The sequence below is a fragment of the Diachasmimorpha longicaudata genome, chromosome 7 (assembly GCF_034640455.1).
Source record: "Diachasmimorpha longicaudata isolate KC_UGA_2023 chromosome 7, iyDiaLong2, whole genome shotgun sequence".
In the NCBI taxonomy this organism is placed as follows: Eukaryota; Metazoa; Arthropoda; class Insecta; order Hymenoptera; family Braconidae; genus Diachasmimorpha; species Diachasmimorpha longicaudata.
In genome coordinates, this window is record NC_087231.1 from 8,740,782 (window position 1) to 8,766,055 (window position 25,274).

The following is a 25,274-nucleotide window of genomic DNA, read 5'->3' on the forward strand; positions in this document are numbered from 1 at the left end:
CCATAATCTTGGACCATCAATGTCTCGCCTGTACGTAGAATTCAAAAGTTACGACCATCATTTTTCGCGGTTATCTCGACGTCGATACATAATGCATAAATATAATTTTTCCCCTCAACTTGTCCTTTTTGTCCTTAACTTTTATTTCACCGGCATTTTTTGGTTCAAAGTATCGATTATAGCCGGGAGGGTTTGTTGTCCAGTGGATATTGTTCCAAGGGGTTCCAGGGGGGGTATGGTATCAAGACACGGTAAAAGTTATATTCCTTTCTTTCGTCCTTCACTGGGATCCGTTGAAGAAGAATACACTCAACTGGTGTTTCTCTCATACCGCAGGCCTATAATTCGCGCGGGGATCGTTCGGATTTTTACGATTGTCTGGGGGCCCCGTGCAGACGAAAACTATTGGGGATATTTCTCTCACTCTTACCATGGAGTTACATACGAGCAAGATACAACGCGTGTCGATGCCAAAAACGAACTGACGTAAATCTTTGGGGGTTCCAAGCGGGGTGTTAATCAAATTCGAAGGAGAAAATGCTGAACGATATATTATAACAGATGCTTGATGAGACGTGAATGTAAAATAAGAAAAAAAATGAATTATGAAATGGAAGAAACGCGGAGGAAAACATCAAAGGCAATGCAATTCTGGAATTCCTGCTCTTTCAATTTTTACCATTAAAAAAAATGTGTTTAGATAGCGTTATCATTATTATCGGAAAATAGACAGAGTTGTGCGGCAGTTTAAGCTGCTACCAGTGTTTGTATACCCTGGGAGACGGCGGCTTGTATTATAAGCGTCTGCTCCCCCAGGATTTTTCGGTTGAAACGAAAATATACGAATCCGTATTGCCCTGGTGATTTCTTTAGATCGAAATTACAAAAAGAATTACAAATGATGAAGGCTTAGATTCAAAAGGTATCTTTGTAATTCTTGGTAGCATGAGTGGGCATCGTTAATTTCTCCGGAATCAACACAAATAGAGATGAGAAAATTTGCCTTTTAGTTTGATATTTCGTAGTGATGTTCGTGAACGAGTGTTTGAAAGGTGATAATTTATTTGACCCTTCGTGCTTCCATCCTCTAGCTTATTGAACCAATGATTTAGATGAAAACAATTCGCGGAAATCACCTGTTCAGTACAACTATGTAATAGCCGTTAAAATGTCAGTTTTTTAATTTTAATATTGGAGAATCGAATCATGCAAATTAAAGGTGTAAAAAAAAAGTCAATTATCGTCGTGACATTTAATTTGAAATTTAATTTTTTTTCAACGTAGGTGTATCTCTATGCATACTCAATATTCATTTGAATCGAAAAAAGGAAATTGAATTGATTTTGCATATACGTCACAACACATTCAAGATGACGGGGACAACCAGATAGATTACCTCGACGATAGGATTGAGAGGTGTGAGAGCAAAGCGGACGGGTGGGAAAAAAAAATCTAAAAGGAAAAACACCTCGAGAAGAATAAAACGAATTAAGTTGGTAGTTTGAGATCACACCCCTGTCGCTCAGTGAAAATAACTCGGTAGACGCGTTTGTGTGTGACACGCTCCGACATTCTGTCGGAAAGTCCCGGGTACATCCATCATTTGTGCAACAAGGCGCCCGACCGAATGCACATTAAAACAGGCCAACGCCTACTCATATCAATTATTCACCTTCACTCTCAGTATGACACATTTTTGATTTATTTTCTTTCGAATCGATAGCGTTCGTCATACTGAAGGAAAAAACGGTCTGTGATGTGCAAAAATCAAAACTACTCACTGTGTTCGCAGGGTAAATGCAGCGGATGTGATGCTAGACGGCAGGTGGAGTCCCTTGATGATTTCCTGCCAGAGTTTCTTGTTGATTACGTCGACGAGACCGCCCCGAGCAATTACCAAATTGTAGAGTTCGTAGAGGTCCAATACGGATTTTGCCATTATTGGTAGTCGATTGATTGGTGTACCTGAAATTCAAAGTAAACAAGGATATTTACTTGTCACCGTAAACACTGATTGGCAAATAACTCAATCGTTGTCAGAAAATGAGACGTTAAATTTTAAAAAAGTGATTTTGAAATATTGAAGGAGAAACGGAGCTCTTCGGTCTCTATGAGTCGCTTTCTCATTCGATTATTAATTTTTATCTACGAAATTAATTTAACGACTCGACTATTGTATTTTTGAAGCAGCGAAGTAATTTAATGAATAAGAAAAAAAAATTACAGGGGAAACGATAAGGCATTTCCCACGAATATCAGCCGATATTTCTCGTGCGTAAAATGTAATTTTTCCCCAGCGCAATGAAGGCTGTAAATGATTATTCTCATAACTGAATAAGTGCAATAATCCGCAAATACCTGGCTACTCATCTCCGCAATCGTGCAAAAACGCCCAAGATTGCAATGATATTAATAAAATAGAGAATAGCCGGATCCCTCGAAAGAAATGTTAATCGAATGGAACTTTTATTTCACAACAGAGAAAAACTTTACGACTCCTCAACCCAACAGTGTATATACCTGCACCCATATAGACCCCCAGCGTTAACAAGAGTAATAACAAATTCGCGACTATCACGCGATGGGCGACGTAGTTTTACGAGTTTACAAACGATTTTGTGTACGTCGGTAACAGGAGTTTGTACCTATTGGTAAGAAATGCGAGAATATACAAACAGCCTATGGTATATGCAAAGGATCACGAGGATCGTTTATCCGTCATGGAGGACGCAAGGGAGCCCTGCATCGAGACAACCCGCCATATTTACCTCGTAGCGAATATACAGCACGGGGTAATAACGCGAAACACTGTTGGCGGGGTAGAGGTGCACTCGGGGTAGGGGAACCAGCAATTTCGGGCTATCGAGGAGGCCTTCGCCCCTCTGGCTTTATTATTGGCCCTGCAATTATTGTTGATATACGCGTCCCGGCAACCAGTTTAATGTCCCTATAGTGAACGCAACAATAAAGAGACCCCTCTCTACCATCCTTCTCTCCCCCCCTCTGCATTTATATTACCATCTTTCTCCCTCTTCAACTCCATCCAAGGGGTTAAAATGGCGGACAGACACGAAGAGACGCGATATGGCGGACCTTGGAAACATTACGCGGAAAATTTTTAAATGCAGATCGTTCAATTCAAGCGTAAAATATTATGCTATACCATATTCCCCTGCACGCTGTATTTTCAATGTGAATATTTGAATGAAAATGGACGGAAAAAAACCCCATTATTTGACAGGCACTAGCAGAATTTTGCAAACTCGGCGCCCGTCAATTCTCCATCTTCGATTGCAATAGATTCAGAGGGGAAATAATTCATTCTTATTTACTCTGGTGATTTTATTTTGCGAATTTTCGTCTGCAAGACAATCCTCTCGCGCACTAGCTACATCCCATGTATTCCCTTCCCCCCAGTGCACGAAGGCTTTTATGGCGAATACTCGCAAAACGTGATTCGAATGCCGAGGGATACATCCACACAGAGTTCGCGGCGTATGGCCAACAGAGAATTTTACGAAGTGCTGACTTTGGTGTTGCGGATGGAACGACGGGAAATAAAATACATACACTTTCTTCGCACTTAGTGTTACGCTTGGTGTATGCGAAGAGAATATAACGTTTGAGTTTCCAAGACTATCTTTGTTCATTTTTATTATTTTCTCATTTCAATCCTTTTACCCAATGGGGCTTGAAGAAGTTGGAAGATGGAATGAGAATTGTCGATGAGAGAAGTGAGGTGGATGAAGAGAGAAATGAAAATCCATGACGGAGAAGGATGCGACAAGGTAGTGGTGAGAGGAGGGGAGGATTTCTCTCATTGTTTGTCAGAGTGAGGAGACGTTTGAAGTGAGATAAAAGAAGCATTCAGGATGGCGATTACGACTTTTCTTGGTAGGGCGTCCAATCAGCAGTTATTTTTATAATGGCCGCCGCGTCCTGCTGCGGGTACCGAGAGAGATACTCGCGGTGGCCATTGCACATTGAACCTCCTGAGTTTTTGAGGTGATCCACGACGGCCCCATTGCCCGCAGAACAAGACCAGCGGGTCACAGGATTAAAGAGAGATGAATGAGGGAATCCGAGTGATTCTTTTTTAAGAAGAAAAATTATCCTTTACCCTAGACACGACAATTGTCGCGTTGACAATTAGCAGGTGTTCATTGTAAAATTACTCATCATCATGTCAATTTGATACAAATGTTTTGGTGCACATGAGCCAGAGGGAGAGAGATGACGGGGCATTGGCTATACGCGCCCATCCGGCTGGCATGGGCGAGGCAAGGTGGCCGGGTGGTAATTGGTATACGAAACAAAATGTTGCATTTTATGGGTTATTGTGATGGCCGTGGTGTGCACGAGACAGATAGAGGGGGAGTGTCCAATCTAATAACGATCGGCTCTCGAAAAGAGACCCGGAGGCCTTTATTAACCCGAAACTATATACACACATTCGAAGACCCAAGTCTGTGCTTCCCATATACACCGGGTGTATAATACGAGGCATTTGGGGCGCGCGAAACGACTTTTCCAGGAATCACTCGCGTGACGACCCTAAAATCTATCGAATAAACTGGTGTATATCGGGATTTATCGACTGTGCAATCCGACATTACGAACTATTATGAGACCCATTTACAGTCCGCGAACAACCAAGGGACCGGGGAGCGCGGACAGCCATTGTTTTCCGAAAATTCAAATGTATGAGAGAATGGTGGTGGGGTCAAGTATCAATCAATCTTGGCGAAATGAAGGAGCCCAGAGGTTCAAATTTCATTCACACTGAGAAGTGGAATATTCACCCTTCCACCCACCCAGACGAATCGGTGAATTCCACACGCGTCCCTCTTTTGTGAAACGATGATTTGCTGTTCATTTTATTTCCCTTCAACTGGGGTTAACTTTGTTAGCCCGGGACGAGAAAAGGAGCGGCATTATCAACCGAGCTGAAAGAGGCGAAATTGGCATTGCGGCGGTTTGTTGTTACCTACATGTGTCTGCGAGAGTGTGAGAAAGAGATGATGTTTTTTCTTGAGAAAAAAAAGGAAACGATAAAGAGAAAAATAATACGAGACGAAGGGAACAAGAGGGGGTGGAGTCCTGGGTATGAAATACACGTGACATTTACTGCTTTACCGGCTGGCCTCAACCAAGATTCAAACGTATTATAAATAGATCTACCCTCTTGATGCTATTCAAAAGGGGATTGAAGAAGAGACAGCAGTATGAGGCTGAATGCAAGTGGTATGAAGGGACGGGTGGTAATGCAGACTGTTACAATCTCGTTTTATAATCTTGTTAGGATTTCGCGGAAATATTGGTGTAATTTATGTGACACTTCGAGACAGACCAAAGAAGTATTCAACACTGTGCGTTTATTTTTCTCTCGTCGTTTCCTTTTGTCTTGACGATCCATCGTGGCTTAACAATGGAAATAACAATGCCGATAGATGAATAGAAGGATGAGACGAGATAATCATGATTTGTCTAGTTGTGGCGCCACACAGGGAGGGGATTTGGCTTCTAATCGAGGCGTGATCTCGAGGGGCAATCATCCACACCCTTATGCCCACCTACCACCACCACTTGTTGATCATCCACGACTCGTAGAGACAGACAATCGGAAATGTCTGATCCCCAGGTCCCTCGAGGTGTGCGATACGGAATATAAAATCATATTTATTCATAAAAGGAGAAAAGGGAATATGATGAGTCGATAGACAAAGGATATTGGAGATTGAGAAAATGGGTGCGCCAGGGAAGGATGGCTGGTGTCCATCCGGATATATTCTACATGGGTGGGCCATTGGAAAAACTCACTACATCATATAACTCGGAGGGGCTTCCAACCGCGAAGACGACGACAATAAAATCCTCGAAATAATATTGCAGAGTAATAAAGCAACGGGACTCAGTGTAATATCGCATAACTAAAACGTGCTCACCCGGTCTCTCTTCGGTTCCTTTGATACCGTTTATGAGGCGGTTTGATTCGCTTCGTCACCGCTGGGGGGGAGCTGTGTACCTCCTCGGGCAGGTTTATGATCCTCTGGCCGCAGTACGTCCTCATGGCTTTGTTGTTATTTTTTAATCGTTTTGATGGCTTGGTAGTTGTCAATAATATGATGCCTTTTATGTCAAGGACTGCGGTGTATTTCATGTTAACAACAGTGAATTATAAATTTGTGTCTATCGCGAAAATCCTAGCCTTTCTTTCCACGGGCATCAGCTCAATATCCTAAATTTCAAGACACGTGCACCGGAAATTTCGAATAAAAAATTCCAACATCGAATGCAGTAGCCGTGTGGAAGAGGAATTGCCAGCTAAACGTAATTATTGAGATCGTGTGGGTGAAAATACCTGATTCAACGGCGCGTTTTAAAATTGAAGCTGGCGAACAGGAAGATGGAGAACGATATATCACCTTGCCCTCCCCCTCCCAAGAACGATCGCTGGTGTTGTGAAATATTAATAAGCAAATTAGTTTGGAGATTCGTGGGTAAAGATATACCCGGAGGATGGATTACAACAGTCGTAAATTCACCTCCCACACGTCTCATTCTAAAATTGCAATGAATGAAAAAGGGAAGAAGACACGAATTAATACGATATTTTAGAATTATCGGGAAATTGTGATCAATACCACCTGATCGAGGACACATTGTTAGGGTGATGGAGGTGAAGATGTGGAGGAAGCGTGTAAGGTGGAAAAAGAGCGGAGGTGAGAGGTGGTGTGTCGAGTCGTTGGAAGAATGAAGTTGGAGGATGGCTTTCGTGAATGGGCGTCCTCGTGGCACGAGTCACGCTGGGACACTCCTCTATACTAATACGGGGTATATGTGATGGGACTTGTAAGCCAATGGGGGGCACATTTTGAGCGAGTCATCATGGGGAGGAAAAACTACCTGCGTAATAGCGCCACATGGGTGCTTTTTTATCAAGATATATTTGTCATGTGAGTGAATGAAAAATGAGAAATAGGAGATATTACACATTTGTGCCGAAAAATTAATTGATAATGAGCTATTTACTTCATTAATTGTAAATTGATTAAATTTTAAAATATCAAAGGATGTAATTTGGGCTTCAAAAATGCCCCACAAAATCACCGATAAAGACACTTCCGTCTCTCGGATATTTTAAATTGTGTCAATTCTTTCTGAAGTACATAAATCCCGTTCTCTCCGTGAATGACAAAGTTAAAAAAGAGGATTTTATTTTCCTAAAATAAATTTTCCCACCGCAATTTCGCGCTTCCAACGTTTTCCCTATTCGATATTACAACTGGTGAACAGTCAAGGCGAGAATTGGCAGATTGACGGGGGGTTTAGCACAAGAATTTCGTCAATTACGTCACAGAGTGTGTAACGAATGATCACGAGGGGGTTATACAGTAGCACCTCTGGGTGTACTCCTGGCGTCAGGGAGTCTAGAATGTGCAGACGTCATTGAGTTAAATGCTTTTCCACCAAGGCAAAGTGAGCGTGTGCCTCTCAGCTCGTTTTATCCCTCACGGGTGTATACAACACGGTGGAGTTTGTACGTGGGCAAATTTCTCACTGGCAAACTCGACGCTGTCTTCGACCCCATAAACTTTGCGGAGAGAATACAGATAGGGTAAAATTATTTACAATGTTTCAGCAAATGTACGTGTTTAAGGTTAATAATTATTCGTCGAAGAATTCGGGAAAGTTTGTGGTGAATAGAGCATTAATTTTCTTTCCCCGGAAATTTGATATTTAAATAAATTGAGCAATCGGTAATCGCGAAGGGGGAGAAAAAAATTATTGGAGCTACCTCTATTACGAAAAACATTACGAGCAAATCGGGTTGGGATCATAAATTCCTAGATATTAAGAGTAGAGTTATTTGAGGCCAGAAGAAAGTAATCGCAGTGAAATAATTGAATTGAGCCCAAGGAAACTCAAGATATCGACAGGTGCACGCCCGAGGTTATATTCACTCATAACAGCCAACCGACCGACCGATTTTTCTCCTCAGAAAAGAAGAGAATTAGACAAAAACTGTATTCCCCACGGTTCATTAGACCCCACCGGGACATTAGAAATTCACCGCCTCCTGGGTGAATCCTTCACCGGGCATTTGTCTGCTGGAGAATCCAGTAGTGTATCTGTAATCCTGACATAATCCCAGGGATTTCAAGGTGAAGAAAAAAAAAAGAATCATTCACCAGACAGCCGGAGGTGTCAGCGGGTGGGCTTTTTCAGCCATATCCAGCAACCGAGATGCCGCCAGGGCAGTCTCTCTTCCCCACCCGGACCAGAATCCAAATATGAATTTTCGCTTATTTTTCCACTGGCCAGTTATTCTGAGAATAGGGAACCCGAAGGTTTTATGAGCGATCCGTCAAAAGACATCCGCCACGTCACAATGACTCTATGACTAAAATCCGCCCATCGGCAACAGCCTCCACCGGGATCACGATGACCCATGGATTTTATTTTATGGATATACTGTTTATGGGAGAGGGTGGATGGACTCTCTGACGGCACTGTAAATTCGTTTAACTACTTGTTTATTCTCTGGATATTTTAATTTCAAATGAAGTGAGAATTTTAATTATTAAATTTGGATGACTGTGACGGACATTATTTGATTCATTAAGTACCTGATAAATATTCAGTTTGCCAGCATTTTCTACGAATTATTGTACAAATAATCAAGAGAGTTCAATCGTATGAATTCTCCCATTTCCGTGGAACGCGATAAAAATCACGAGCTAATGAAGATGAACCTTGTCCTACCGTGAAGACACATTTTCGAATATCTCCCGTAAACAGTAGCCTAGCTCAACGTAGTAATAGTCATTCAGGATATATTTTACGGCGCCTCTTATACGTCACACCGCGCCATAACTCACAGTCTCCTTTAGCGTCAGTTTCCATTACCTTTGCTTAGAGTTTCACAGACTCTAACTCCTCACCCGATATCACCGTAACCACACCCCCGCAACAGGATCCTCGTATGTACTATCCCCCAAATTGTCTTCTCACCGAGACAGAAAAAAAAAAGAAAATTCCAAATCAGTATCTGTAATAATTTGAGGTGCTTTAAATCCTCGGGGATAGTGACAATGGAATGGATGGGCCCGGGGGTCAGCCCTTGGCCCTTCGAAAAACAAAATACAGTAAATAAGAAAAAATATATATATATTTAAGAAGGTAGCTCTTTTATAGCTACTCCAACGCAGTATCTTTCTTTCTCGCTGAAGGTTATTTCAGAACGTAAAAATATTCATTTTCATATTTATTGTTGATAGTAAAACGATTGCCTCAAGGGGGTTAAGGATGACCAGAGGGGAAGGTGGGGTGGAGGAGGAGGAGATATACTCGAGTGCAAGAGATCGAACTCGTCCAAGTGTTAATGGCCCTTTGAGACGCCAAGGTCGGAGATTGATGTCCAGCTATCAACGTGGCACAAACGTAATTACCGAGAGGTTTCATTTAATGGGAGCTCCAGATAAATTGAAAATCATCGGTTTCTCCTTTACTTGTTCACGATTATTTCCCTCTTTCCTATTGGTGGTTTAATTGAGATAGTGATAGTAAAACTCGAGGGAATTATTTTTTTTTAGCAATATTGAATTGTTTGACTATTGGCTGGGCCGTGCCTGCCAGTAGTTGCCGTCTCGTCTATGCAATGGAGTTGTACGTGCCCGGAGTACAAAATAACTCGAGTAATGAGAAAAATCGGTGGTTTGGCGTCCGGTGAAATCACGCGTTCGCCTCTTTTGTTGGATAATGGAAATTACTTTCCGGAGGTCGAGGGTTGTGGGGCATGTGCACGAAAAGAAAAACCGACGAAAAATTATCTGTAAAATCTTGTAAATTCTATTTTTCGGTGAGAAAATAATTATTTAAGCAGCACGTCTTTAACTGCATAAATAATTATATTTATAAATTTATAATTGAGTTGAATGTTGTATGAATCACTTTTTAAATTGATAAATTTGTCATCGATTAAATTGATTATTAATTTAATGCAAAAACATATCTGGAGATAGAGAAAGATTTACACGAGTTTAAAATAAAAACTATCTTTCCCCATTGCAGAAAAATTCCTGAACATTGAGTAATAACTCATTTGTCGGCGTAATTTTTATGGAATTCCGCATGAATGTTACAATTTCAGGATCAATTACCCGGAAGCGGAGAAAAAAATCACCACTAGATTCGTTTTTTTTTCTCGCGACAGAGAGTCAAAAAGCCTCAGAGCTCAATTCCGCTCTACGACTACTTGATTTGTTTGCTTTATTTCCCCAACTTATTTCTTGTGGATTGGATATTGATGGATTTACTCGCGTGTAGAAGTTAGGTAAACGTCGAATAATAAAATTTCGGGGAGACTTTCCAGTATTTCAAAAGGGTTAACGGATAGTTGACATGATATTGAGCTCATGACGACCCCTTTTTGAGTATTTGGATTGAGGGGAAGTGGGCAGACGTGTCAATGCACTTTTAATATTGTGTATGCTGGGCAGCACGCCTGCATAGTCGTGTTCACAAGTGTGTATCGGAGAAAAATGTAATGGAAAATGTACGTGGGTTGGCGATGACGGAGACAGTGAGGGGACATGGTAATTTATCATTGAAAGGTTTGTTTTACTTTTATTTCTTTTGAGACGCTACTGCTGGAGGCCAGCCGTTCATAGATGACGTGAAGTAAATTTGATAAATCGCCAATCACAGAATAAAAAATATAAATGAAAACGAGCGAGTGATGATATCAAAAAATTACGCGCCTTCCGGATAGAAATTTTTTATACGAATGTTCCTCGAAATTCTGCCCCGGTAATGCACCCGACATGTTTATTTGAAAGAAATTGTGTTGGACAAAGATTAGTCCGCAGGTATCAACCAGGATTTATGTCCTCGTCCGTGAAAATGAACGAAAAAAAAAATCAAGACGCATCAGTTAAGAATGGCGAGTCTTTTAGGAACAAGTGGTGAGTTACACTCGGGATCGAAACTCGTTCGGCCTCGGGGGTAATAAAAATAAAATGAGAGGGCGAGTGAGCGAGCGAGGTGAGAAGCGTTATACACAAAATGAAGAGGGAAAAATAAAAAGTGAAGAAAAATTGAAGCTGTAAAAAAAAGTAAAATCCAAGTAATATAAGTTGCTGGATCCTTGGGTGTTAGAGGGCGAGATTTGCATATTAAATGCCTGGAGATTTATAATGGCAACGTATATATCTGGCATTTGTGCATCGATTTGTCAGTGACTGGGTCGCGTTGATACCGAGTAATTAAAAAGCCATTATAAAGAAAGTAAAGTGAAAAAAAAATGATTAAAATGTTTCGATCGGTGTTTGAGTTGCAGGTGGACGAATGAGATGGAGAAAATTATGAAGGAGGCTATCGACAGGGGGATGCAGTGGTGATAGGAGCACAAATTGTTGGGCCACGGGGACCTGCGATGCAGGGACGCGGGGGGTGATGAATGATCCTTTTATACGTTCGGTTGGCGGCTCCGAGGCGTCGTGTATTACGTTAGTGTTGAATTATTGTGAGTGGAGGGCCCCCGAGATGGAATATAATGGGGGCTCACAGGAGGGCGGTGTGAAGCAACCGATTTTCGAAAGTTTGGGGTACGTGACATTCTTTTAACTTTTTTTTTGTCAATACCTCATTCAAAGAAAAAATCCACGTAAAATTGAAAGTCCTTTTTTTTGCTTCCGTTCGACTATATCTTGAGGTTTCTACTGTACCGTTCGGTGTTTACTTTTTGAAACCTCAAGAAGCCGTAAAATATAACGAATTCATTGGCACATTTATTTATTTTTATTATTTACTAGGTGTGTGTTCAATGTTGGAAAAATCTGTAAAATATTCTCGGAGGCAACTAAACTATGTAACAATAAAAATAAAACTACGATTCATTGAGTCGTTTCTGCGAGAGTCGTGGCGGATCTATTATATTTAAGATTCAGAGAACATACGGATAAATTAATTGAGTTAATTTCAAAATTTCCCCCTCTGATCCCAGAATAATTGAAGTTAAATGTTTCATGCACAATAATAGACCGACGTCTCCAACAATTTTCCTTGGGAAAAGATAGAAGCCATCTCCCGCCGGTTGATTGATGGACGCGTCGCCATGTTTATAATTAGAGGCCAAGTGATTTCCGGTGTGCAGACACTCCCCAAACAAACCGAAGATATCGTCCAAGTTATCATTGGGGGAGAATAAAAAATCCTGTGTCACTCCAAAAGTCAAAACCCAAGAATAGGGTGAATGAAAAAAAAAAAGGAAGAAGAAGGGTTAGGAGTTCCAGCTGGGGCACTTAATTCTCGTTTAATTTCACTGGACACATGCACATCCAAATTATTATTGTCATGACATATTTCAGGGAATACAACTTCCGTAATAGTTTATCACATGTCGGTTTAGTGACAACTTCCAACGTTTTATAACGATTTTCCCGCGCACGAAAATCGAATCCACGTGTTCAGGAAACGCCTCGATGCGGGCATTTTGCACACGTGTACACAATACTGAGAATAAATTTATTGCACTTGTGTTCAATGTCTCAAGCGGATAATTTAAAAATCATGTTTCTCATTCGCCTCGAGTGGCTGATTAATAACAAATTATTCTAATTGATTCGCATTAATTATGAATGAATGAAGTTTATTATTCTGCAATGAAAATACCGGGCCAAGATCCAACTAAATTACCGCATCCTTCTCATCTCTTTCTCCTTTTTTTTTTCACCAACCGCGAGAATTAATTTGCGTGAATGGAATCGGTGCCAAGACAGACGCAATTCATCACAAGATAGTTGACGAAGACGAAACCGTATGAAACGTTAATGTACACGTGCCCCAGTGAGTTAGAGGAGACAGTCCCCAGTATATTTGCCAACGAATAAGTGATTCGAGCCTTGAACGTCGATCGTTAAAACTAATATTTGCACGATTAATTCCATCAACTTCGTCATATTTCGAATGATCGCGATTACTAAGATAAACTGACGTTCTTGCTCAATTGACTTACGCGTCATCCTGGTTTTTTTCTACTTTACCGTTTTCAACTGAATTTACATTTTTTTTCTCTCAAACTTACCGCGTTTTTGCATGTAACTGAAGAGATCGTCGAGAAATTCCTTGCGCTTTGGATCGTCGTTTATCTCGTACAGCTGTAAACAGATGAATTACATAAATAGAAAACGAGTTATTTTGACACTTGGGTAATTTTATGAATCAATGTTTGAGTCTAAAATTACAACTTTTCAGCGGTGATAATTTCAAATATAATACTATAGAAAATTATTAGTGAAATTTCAAGTAAAACAGTCAGCCACCATTTTCAACTCGAAAAATCCAATTAATCTGATTTTCCAATTCCTCGTAAGATTCCATGAGTCCCGCAAATTGAATTTATTGAATATTCTACTACCACTTAATTATTTATTTCGTATTCACTCGCAGAAAATTGTTGTCTCATGTCTTGTCATCATATCTAACTGGTAATTTCATTTAATTGCCAGATAATTCCGGGTGAATGAAACTCAAGCGAAATGAGAAGAAATTCATTAAAAAAACGTCTTTCTCCAACAGTAGGTGGAGTTGGAAAAAAATTCTTTCGGACTTAAAGTGAAACATTACGCGCGTGTGTGTAATAAAAACAGCAGTGAAAACGAGCGTGCTCATAGCGACGGACAGATTAGTTAACTCCGATTATTAATGATTCCGTTTAACCCGTCTCCCTCTCTCCTCCCCCACTCATTGGTCCCAAGAGGAGACCCTTGGGGCCATACCGAGGCGTATTATCATATTTGTTATGTACGATGTGCTATATCTAATCTGAAACCCTCTAATTGCTTTTATAATGCCTGGGTCCCCACACTGCCACCCCTTGAACGCCCGCACGCCGACAAAAAAAAATACTGTTTTATTTTTTTTCTCTACTTTATTTTCTTCATCTTTGACTGCCTATCATCATCAATCCCCCCACCCCCTCACCCTTAAGCGCAAACATTTTCGCGGATGGTACCCCCTTTCTCCACCCGAAATACCGATAAATTTTGACTCGACTCAATTCAGGATTATGAGATATTATACCCGGGAGAATTTGGGGATAATTAATTAAGGGAGATATGGTCGTTCATTCTTGCTAGTTTCAACGCAGGTGAAGAAGCGAAAATAGAGAAAGACAAAAGTCTAAAATATATTTTCTTCTCATTTTAAATAAATAACGGGCAAATTATTCCTCTTGTGGGAGAATTCGAATAAAACGAAATGATAAATGAAAGATATCAGTGCGCAGGTGATCTCCTGATTCCATTCATCTGACATTCGATAATATCGGGGATTGATATCCCCTCCCTCCCTCCCCTTCGCCCCCCTAGTTTGGGCCATCAATGGTCCATGCGCCAGGGTAATCAAGCAAAAGGTGGAACGAGGACCTGAGAAATGATCCGGGTGGCAGGATCTTGATCGCCCGTTCATTTGTTCCCAATCCCGCTCCCCCTCAAGCCGCGCATCACTCCACTCAATTTTTTTGTTTCACTTCACCTCGGCAACGCCCCCGTATCTCTTTCCCATACCCTCTCACCCCCACCGTAATTCCCTCATGAACGCGGCATTTCTCAAGGGCCATTTTGTAAGCATTTTCTTTGGTTTTTTCATGTTCCTCCATCGTGTGCCTCTTCATTTGAGTTCTCCGTCTCTCTTGGATTTAAGTACTCAAGAAGGTTTACAGAGAGATACGGGGCTCGTTAGACAGAGAGAGGGAGGATGGGAGGGGGAGGGATGCTGATCGTTTGGGTTCAAGCAGTATTGATTGATCTATAGTTGAACAGACTGACGGCAGCCCTGGAAAAAGGGTCCGGAACAACGAGTGAGGTAAATAAAGACCCCACAAGTATCCTCTCTCTTTCTTTTTTCAAATATTTATTTATTTCTCGTTTTAAACTTCTGAAAGATGCATGCCCATCGGCTCCGCCCTCACTTCTTCCCTTTAAACCTTGTATGCCCATGTGATGGAACGTGAATAATAATCGGTCCAGCGAAGAGCGTTAATCGAAGGCTCTTGACCTTTTCCCCTCTGTGTGCACTCATTTAATTTTTTGAGTTTCAGAAGGGTTAAAAGAAAAATTTCTTTCCCAATCTATTTCAACCCTCCAATGAAGTCGGAAAGGTTTGAGGGTAGAAATGCTCTGGAAATGGATTAAATTAATTTATCATAATTGAAAGAAATAGTAGAGAAAAATATCAAGTTTTGCTCGTGAGAATCTGAAGAACGAAAATTTTGGCAAAAAAAAATTTAATTGCATTAAATTTGTGGTGCGAGGGGCATTGCTGAACCAAAAATAAAGGGAACAAGATCTTCGTGTGATGTTGGGGTAAAAAATCTTGAGTACGAAATTGTTATTGGTTGTCAAGGTACTTCATGATATGTGAAAAGGCCCTCGAGTTATTTTCATCAAGCGAGATGACTTTCAAATTTCATCTCAAATATTTATTCATCTTTTTTGGCTCCGCCAGATCTCGAAATTTTAAATGCTGTAATGATGATGAAAAAATACTTTTCAACCAACCACAAAAGCACTGGTGTATGGTAGTGTGTATTGTATTTGGCGCAGCCATTTGCCTGACTAAGTTTTACGAGCAATAATTATCGATGCGCAACTCTTTTGCCATATAGACCCCAAAGAGATATTCCGATACTGATGGAGGGCTCTCCAGTGTGCGCCCAACTTGGCCGTCTTCCGGGGGGCGATTGTGAGGGCTGATTGTGAGAGAGCCTCCCACCTCCATTCACGTGCTTGTCGCCTTATTGTGTGGATTTCCAGGGGTTTCGAGGGTCGTCAAGAGGTATGGCGGCCTCGTGAGTTGTTTCAGCAATAATTTGTTAATTGTGAACGGGCGATAGTTAACACGAGGTTGTTAACATTTTAAATGGTGTTTGATGTTTGAATAATTGCTATGAGTTTTCCTTTTTTTTTCAATTTTATGTCACATCGTGCACTAAGTCGAGTTTATCGCCGGGCACGAGCTGAGCGGCGTGCTTCAAACTCAGCTTCGACAAGGAGTGGTGTAAAATGACCGTTATAGACCATTCGCGTGGACATTTAGGTTTCAATGGATGTGGATGTAGACAGTACACACGTTTTACCATCAAAAAATTATTCATTGAAAACTTCATGGACAATGTTCTGCCCATTCCACATCCATCATTCCAATTCGAGTAATGATTCAAGTAAAAAACATTACAACACTTTACGATTAGCATAAAATGTCATTTGTGCCACAAAGTACCATTCATACACTGTCATAATTATTATCAGTTCCCAGAGCGGAATTCGGTCACATATCAGCTGTGACAGGGCTGATAAAATGGCAATAAAGTCAGATCGTCATTCGATTGTTAGTTGTTCGAAAAATAACTGGAAGCATGATAAAAATATTCTTCAGTGGAAAACGATAAAGATCTACAATTGCATTACCTAACCATAAAATTGATCGAGCTGATAAAAAATGAATATGAAAATACCACGAGGTAAAAAATCAAATGATTAACACAATCTTCTCAATTATCCTGCTGTTACCCAGCTTGAACAACACTGAAAAAGCTAATTGAGATGTACAGCAAAAGTAAATAAGAAGACTAATCATCATCAATGCATTCTTGGTCTCGAAGAACACGATACCGTTAGGAATAATCCATAGGGGTTAAGAAGAATGACAATTAATAAAATTGCAGTTCAAGAAAAAACAAAAGCCCTCATGGTAATAGTAAATTGAACTATTGCAAAAAAATAATATCACTAGTGATAGGACTGCAAAATTATCGTGATTCTGCTCAGCGGAAATGCTGGTGAGTCTAATTGAAATGTGTAATGTGAATAAATTGAGAAAATAGTAATTAGAAAAAAAATTAAAAAATTGTTCATGCTCATTTGGTTTTGCGGAAAATCCTACGACCCTTATCCGGTCATTCGACTCCTTTCAGGAGGTGGAATGAGCCCAGGGGATATCCTCCTGCCATCATAATACACACATATGCACATATTACGACTGACTAACACGCATACAAATAGCATTGGTAGTGGGGATATCAAGATCGCTTGGCGTTTATACGTCGGTTCAAGTTGTACCCGGGGTCCGTTGGTATACGCGGCCATAATACCGCGCACGGCTACCATTAGCCAGGCTTCCAGGCATTGAAGATAGCGAGTAGGCCAATTATAATCATTATTACGTTAGTGGCGTACAACACCCGTTACGCCCCTCTGTGTATGAAAAAAAATCTCCATACAAACTGTTTTTCATGTATTACGAGAGGGTGATCGAGCGCGTTTCTTTACGTTTCTGTTTTTTCTTGTTTTTTTTTTTGTTTTATGGTATCGCGCGAGCATCCACAGAGCTGATCCTCCAAATCGATAATACGCTGGTTGGTTAGGAATCAATGGAAATGGCGCGCGGTTTCTTGGAAACTAGTGTGTGGAAAAAATTAACAAACAGAGGAAATGGAGGTTAACAATGCGAGAGACTAAATTGGTGGTTTATTGAGTTTTGAAAATTTATTCAAATTGCAGGAGTGAGAATTGTTAGGTTGATAAAATTAATTAGAGGGTTTCGGTGTATTTCTATTTTTCATTTTTTTTTTCCGTAATTTTTTTTATTCACGCCTTCGAGCAAAATGTTAAGTAACCCAGATGGAAAAATGTTTGTTACCAATATAACACCTCAACGAATTTCTCACTAGAAGAATGTTATGAATTTCACATAAATCGTTAATGGTCGAGAATAAAAAAATCAGTTAATCGGAAGGGGAAGAATAACTTTTCACCATGGAACGGAAAATAATGAAGCGCCAACATGAAATACCTTAGTATTGAGAAGAATTTTTATATGGCAAAAAATGAATGTCGTGTGAAACTGCCATTGTCAATGGCAATTAAATGATAAAAAAAAATTTTAAAAACGAAAGCAGGACATCACTTGCCCTTTTTGTTCATCTCCAGTATCAGTTTCTCGGTCCAATGATCGTTCCAGGATAATAACTCGGGTCAATCGAGGGATGCCGATAATTGCGGCCTTCGGAGTGATTGTAGTCACTTCGTGGAAATTCACCGAGTGGTCTGAATGACCAGAAGGACACGCGCACAAACATTGTTTGATGAAAAGAAATAAAAAGTATAAAAGACGAGGCACAAGAGAATTTGTGAGAGAAGGACTGGCTGCAGGGGAGGTATGAGAAAGGGAAGGTAAACTGATGGTGTATCTGTGGCTGTGAATCCTGCCGAGTCCTTACGGTTCACCGCGGATACCCATTATTGGAACAAAATATCAATCGACGAGGAGTCCTTTCATCCTGATATCTTGTTTTCGTAGAAAATTGGAAAAAGAGAGTCTGCGGGTGATAATCCGATCACTCGATTCCTTTGAGCTTTTCTCCCCCGAGCAGTCTTAATGCACCGTAATAAAATTCGTCGAGTGAACATTCAGCATTTCAACATAAATGTCACGACAATATTTTATTATTTTCCTGTCCTTCAATAATTTATCTCATCTCTCAATTCAAAAAAAAAAACATCATCGGAATTAATATATTTTTTATTCCAACAATTTCAATAACAATAACCGAATGTCTCTCTTAGAAAAAAACGAATCTGACGCGGGAACGTAATAATAGAGAAAAACGAATAAAACAAGTGGGGGGGATTCGGTATTTAACCTCGGCCAGATGTCGGGCTCCACAAAGAAAACGAAGAGCAAAGAGTCGCAAAGGGTCACCTACTTCTTTCTTACCTCTTTCTCTCTCACTCACTCACACACTCATCTCATCTCACCCCCTTCCCTTCATCCCCCCCCCCCGATAGACTTGAATTTTTTATGTTCGTAGCTGGAAATATTAAATCGCACCTAAATACGTTTTATGTCCACCGCCCAATAATCTCTGGTGGGCCAAATTCTTCATTTCACTCCGTTCCCTCCTTCTCATTTTAGTGGGACCAGCGACTGCAGCCATTGAATTCCACAATTTTTATTTACCCTAGTCTCACTCTCTCCTCCCCCTAATTTGTGGGAGAATTGGAATTGCAAGTGATAGAGAGGTGAGAATGAAAATTGTGGAGAAGGCTCAAGCCTGGTTGCGGCTCCACGCGCCTAAGAATTATGTGACAGGTGACACAGTGTGGCTTTTCTCGCGTGTCCGCCAGAGCCGAGTGCGCATTCGCGCGTGCGTGAAACTACCGTTTGACAATGCCAAACATAACCCGACGCAACCAAAAATTGAGGCTTCACATTTTTATGAAATACGAGACATTAAATTATTTGTGAATTGAGGAGATTCGTTGACCTCCTCATACTTATTCATATTCGACTAACTAAATAGTCGACATTATTCTGCGAGTATTATGCGTCAAGTCACATTGACCCCAACATTATTTTCCATTAGCAGAAGACACCGTTGGAAAACTATTGATATTTCATGGGCAGTTCACTAGCAATTGTCATAGGAATGACATGGAATTAGCACACGGATGACCCGTATTTTTTTTATTTCGAAATCATTGAATTTGAAAATATTTGCAAAACGAAATAAATGACTAGAACCAATGAAATTAAAAATAAGTCAGTACTTTTACGTAATCCGCTAAACATTAACTCCAATTTTCCTCTGGACTTCCTAAAAAAAATCCAGCAGTGCAATTACTCATTAAATTAAAAAATAAATTCATTCACCCAACCATTTTAAATCATTTCACGGAGAAAGTCGTTCGCTTCTTCAATTGTCGGAATAATTTCCTCTTTCCATTCAGCATCGATTCAATAAATTTCACGACGCTCCCGAAGCCGTGAGTCCGGACGAATTAACTCACTCTATAATTCACCACTCGCAAAAATATAATTGACAAAAAAAAATAATATTCTACACTGCAGTCATGCCCCTCATCGAAAATAAAACTACCGAAAAATCCTCGAATTTGTCCTGGGCGTTAACGAGATTCTTGTCAAATCCTTGGAATGATTTACGACAACCACCAAGAATTAAATTCAGTAGCCAAAGCGATGAGGTTCTCAATGTTGATCGCATCGCAGCGATATCACATTAAAATCAGTTGGTATAATTCGAGCGATCCGGTTTCATAACACTTGTATTCGATGGCCTTTCCCTGCCCCCCCCCCCCTCGTGCACCACCCCAGGGCAGGTTATAACGCTGGCACGATACTCTTATTAATCAAACGAAAAGATCAATTAACTCTCGCTTGAAATCAAAGAGTCGAGAAAAAAAAATGAATCGAAAGGAGGACTGAGGTGAGTGGGAGATTATAGAATGTGGCGTACGTCGGGCCGAATAAAATGGCCCCCTCGCGTTCGATTATAATAAATCAAAGCATAAATAACACGCGGGACGAATGGCCCTAAACGTACGGGATAAAAAAAATTTCATGTGCACTTTGTGTGCGAGCCCATGCAACGAAGAGATGAACCCTGCAGCAAAGGAAATCATTTAGTCTTCTTAGAATTCATCCGTGCTCAAAACAAGGCGAACATATGGCCGAAAAAGCATTCAAAAATGTAAAATTAAAATAAAAACGAGGTGGAGATTTTGAAAAACAATGGAAATCAGAGGTGAATCCCTGAAAACTAAACTTTTTACATCTCCACAACTCATTCCAATGGAAAAATTAATTTCTCGTAAAACCCCTCGTTTCTCACGGATCCATTGTCGCGGGCTCACACCCACTGATTTGCCAATAATTTCTTCCTATTCTAGAATCGTCGTAAAAATCCGAACGCTCTGACGGAAACAAAAACTTACGCTTTTGTCAATCACTGCCGACCTCTTTCTATTCGCGCATAGTCTCAAAGTCCCACGAGGTGAACAGTCTTGGCATTGTCTAAAAGTACCTCCCCTGCCCCTGCCCCCTCAAACCCTAGTTGTCCATGGGAAATATTGTATGATCGGTCTTCTATACACAACCAGAGAAATCGTCGGGGCGTACAAGAGATGGTCAGAGGAGAGGGGAAAAAACATTTATTAACGAGGAAACGAAACAACTCGCACTTGGTCGCTAATCGAACGAGCACACACACTCGTTCAAAAGTGGAGAGAGGTAGAGTGAGTGAGGAGGGTGTAAAAATGAACGAAGTCGCATCCTCCCCCTCCCCCCACTTTTTTTTACTTTAAACTCTCATAACCTTTTTGATTCTCATTCAAATGTACTGTGAAATCACACGTCGCGTTTCACACAATTTCTTCGCGGTTTTTATGCTCGATTCTTTCACCTCGGGCACAAATATCGATTGGAAAGTTCCCGAGTGACGTTGAGGATGGAGTAATGGTGGCGATGGAATTTGCTTCATTCTATTGATGATCCGCCGGGCGGTTACAGCTTGAGATATTAAATTGAACTACCGACGAAATATTATGGAGTATAATTGAAATTTCATCAATTTTGCTACTGCAACACTCCCCTCACCCGCAAAAATGACAACTTTCATGAATATGAAATCAATCATATCGCGAGACGATCGGAGGCCTCGACACTACCCCATTGTACCTCGTACATGTACGACAAATTGTCCGAATAATATTCAGAACTGTAACCCCACTGGGCCTGATAAACTGGAAGATGTGAGTATCATTGGTGAGAGAGAGGGAGGGATGAGGGCACAAGGTAGTCTCAGGCAGTTAGCGCGTGTTTACACGACATCGCTATGTAGCCAGCGACCCGCGGCCCACACCGGAGTGGCCGAGCCAACGTTTCTATTTGTCCGAACACCTCTACCTCTCTCTCTTTTCATGGCAATCTCTCCTCTTCATCCCCCTCCCCCACCCATCCGCCTCCCTTACCGCTCATCACCGGTATTACACACGTATAGACCCAAGGAGTCGACCCTCGAACGCATAATGACCCTCCACAATCCAGTCGGGCGCTAACCAGAGACTTCTCCCTTTTTTGCGTCCGGAGATTGATATTTAAATATGACCAATTACCCAGAAGCTCCCTCTGTCCTCTCAGCCTCTCACTCTAGACCTTTTTCATCTCTGGACGTGTCTGCAATCCTGCACGATCGGCTAAACTCGACCACTCCCCGTCCCGCTAGCCCCATCGTCCTTATCCTCTCTTTCGTGTGAAGTAGATCTTCGTGTGTGACGCGAACCACCGGGGAGTATTTGTACAAGTGTCCCTTGAGTGCTTGAATTTGTCAATCTGGGTGATGTTGAATTTGTAGAAATGAAAAATTATTAAAATAATATGGACAATCGATCGTTCATCACCGAGAAAGCATAATTTTTCGGATACCACATAATTATTATTTCAAGGATGGAAAGGTATGAATTTTTCCGGTTAATTTTTCTCTGTGCCCAGAAACATGGATATTTCACAAAATTGTGAATCCCCAGACATTCACAGAATAGCTAGGAATAAATTTCAATGGACAATTTATCTCAACTGCATTCTCCATTGATTTCATTTCTGAGAAATGTGGTAATATCATCGTTTTTTTTTCAACTGAAAATGGATGAAACGAGTTATGCGACAATTCGATGAGGATATTAAAACATAGTGGTGGGCCCATGTGCAATCGAGGGTATAGTTGGGACCCCAGAGTTGGATCGCGTGATACATGCGAGAGATATTATATTATAACCGAGGGATGTCGGACTACCTGAGCTTTTCACGCAGCCAGGAAATCTGGCGCCTCCGGGGCTGCAAAGAGAGCGCCAACGGTGAGTATATCGTCACGCAGACAGAGACTTTATAACATTTAGCTTTTTGTACAAAGTATTCCACAGCCTGTCGGCCAATTGATCTCCGAATAATTTCATTTCTCTCTCTCTCTGTTTCAGGCATTCGTTAAGTAATGATGGAAATTAATGGTCGGCGGAGAATTCAAAGAACACTCGATCCTGTCGAGAATGAGGGGAATGAAGTCGTTACTCGGCCCTCTCACCAGCCCTCCTACATTGTCCCCAAGTTTCATGGTATCGTTCCCTCATAAAATGAAATTCAATTCGTTGAGATTTTTTTTTCTCGTTTGGAGGGGTGGGGGTAAGAGGAGAACACGTATTTTGATAAGTTGAGAAAACTTTTACGATCGGGCCGACGATTATCGGGGTCGAACTACTAAAATCCCATGTTTACAGGAGAGTAGTCCCAACTGCCAGTTGAGTTGTGCGGAGGTGGGGCAGAACGATTTTATTAATAATTTTAGTAGCAAACGCGGCGGGTCCACTGTCGTGTTTGTACGTTTTTCTAGACTCTAGATCATAAAACCCTCACCACCGTTGGTACGCAACCGGGTAATGTCAAGGGGACAACTCTCTCATTGGATATTTTGCTGTGAAGCTGAAGAGGCTGAGATGAAGGGGGCGATGGGGATTAAAGTGTGAGATGTAATGCGACGAAATGCCCAAATTTATGGACTAAAAATTTCTTCGAAGATTTTAACGCCAAAAAAGTGCTCCAGTTGACGCAATAATTATTTGACAAATTATATTCAATGAATTATTGTTAACGAGATTAGCTTAGGCTGGCGAATCATTTTGCTCGATAGAATAATATTTTCCTGTTCATTTTCTTTGAGGATTTCGCAGAAGAACAATATTTTTTCAACTTCATTAATCTATTTCTCAAAATTTATAACCACAACTGTTTCGGGAATATATATAATCCAAACGTGATTTTATAGCCGCCTGCCTTCTAGCCGGATATGTCAGTCAGCATATAGGCGTATATGGTGGATATCTTCCCAAGAAGTTCACAAATAGGGACATTTAATTGGTCGTACATTATTCGGCACAGCTACAAAGTATAACATTGTGAATAAGAAATAAAATTCAAAATTATGCCTTGAGAACGGGTCACGGATTAGCTCACGTTCCAATCTCACTGCTAATCATTTTAATATTTCTCCGGTTATTTTTTTTATATTGGTCGTAAAAATCATCGCCGGGTGTGGCTCGATAAACCATAAGTATTTCCCATATTTTTTTTTGTATTAATAATTTTATGTCTTTCTCCGATTATTTATTCCGAATAAAAACCATAAAATCGAACGAAGAAGCATGCGATTACAGAGTTAAACGAATGCGAAAAATATTCCGTTTCCCACTTCAAATCATCATGGACATGTTTAACATATAAATGAAGAGCCTAGTCCATAAAAAGTTTCTTTCCAACACCCGGATTTATCCGACCGCAGCGACCCCACTCGGCGTCTCGTTAACGCCCTTCCTGGCTGTCTGTATTTATTTCAAACATCTATTCTCATATTTAATTTTAAAATCAATCAATCTTCCAGAGACAATTCTCCAGTGCTCGGTCATAAGGAAATGAGCGTTGTTATTGATGACTTTTGTGATCACCTCCAGAAGAATAGAACAGGAGGGGGTGATTTGGAGTGCACCAGTGGAAAATTCCCGTTGTAAAATGCTCCTAGACAATTCCATTCACTTAGCTCGATTAGTTTCTGGTATTTCAAATACAATATCACAATTGTTAAATGTTTCTACTGCGTCTCAAAACAACTGAGTTAAGATGAATTGTCAAGTGTCCCATTAAACTGTTGATTTTTCCTGCAGCTCAATCACATCTCCATTGGATGAAGAGCGTTAGCAGGTTAAAGAATTTAGGGTTTAATTGTCATTGTTATCACTCTGGAATTTGAATGAATAATGTATTTAATCGATCTATTGACTTGGGTCAGTACAAGTTCAAGGCTCACACTGTATTGCCCCACCGGTCAGTATGCGCGGTACTCGTCAATTTGTAGTTGTGGAGAGGGGCGACAATTTAGGTAGCCGACTGTCTCAGAGGTATACCCTCATTATTGTTATTATGGATATCGATTTTTCTCCACTGCACAGGTACTATCTGAATTCCATGGCGATTGTGATGATGTAATTCGAGTCGAAATTGGGAATGGCAACCAGAATTACCAGAGAAAATTCCTCACTCCTGTTTAGACGAATATAACCCCTTCAAAATGCAATAAAATACACACAAACCTTCTCCAGGAGATTCATGGAAGCCTCACCCAGATTTTTCAAACCAGGTGAGGGCTTATCGGAAGCGTCCCAGATAGCCTCCTCGTCAGTGCATATACTCTCAACCTCACTCATGTCAAATAATCAACAAAATTAAAAATACAAGCTAACACTGTTAATAACTGCGTAATTGACGGATTGGCAGTGATATATCACTGGTTTGTCACACTTTTTAAAATTAAAAACAAGTAGATATTTATTATACGTGTATATGTGTGAAGAAGCGTGGCCTTGCGTGCG

General features: G+C 40.7%; 1 protein-coding gene across 5 annotated transcripts in view; it reads right to left on the reverse strand.

Annotated features, from left to right (window-relative positions):
- LOC135164399 (protein dead ringer-like) overlaps positions 1–25,274 on the reverse strand; it is an 80,320-nt gene that overhangs the window by 4,650 nt on the left and 50,396 nt on the right. For all 5 annotated transcript variants that reach the window (XM_064124692.1, XM_064124689.1, XM_064124691.1 and 2 more), the window contains 2 exons: positions 13,088–13,160; positions 1,782–1,965 (listed from right to left, as the gene is read on the reverse strand). In XM_064124692.1, coding sequence (XP_063980762.1) covers positions 1,782–1,965; positions 13,088–13,160 — 257 coding nt within the window. The remainder of the gene's footprint in view (positions 1–1,781; positions 1,966–13,087; positions 13,161–25,274) is intronic.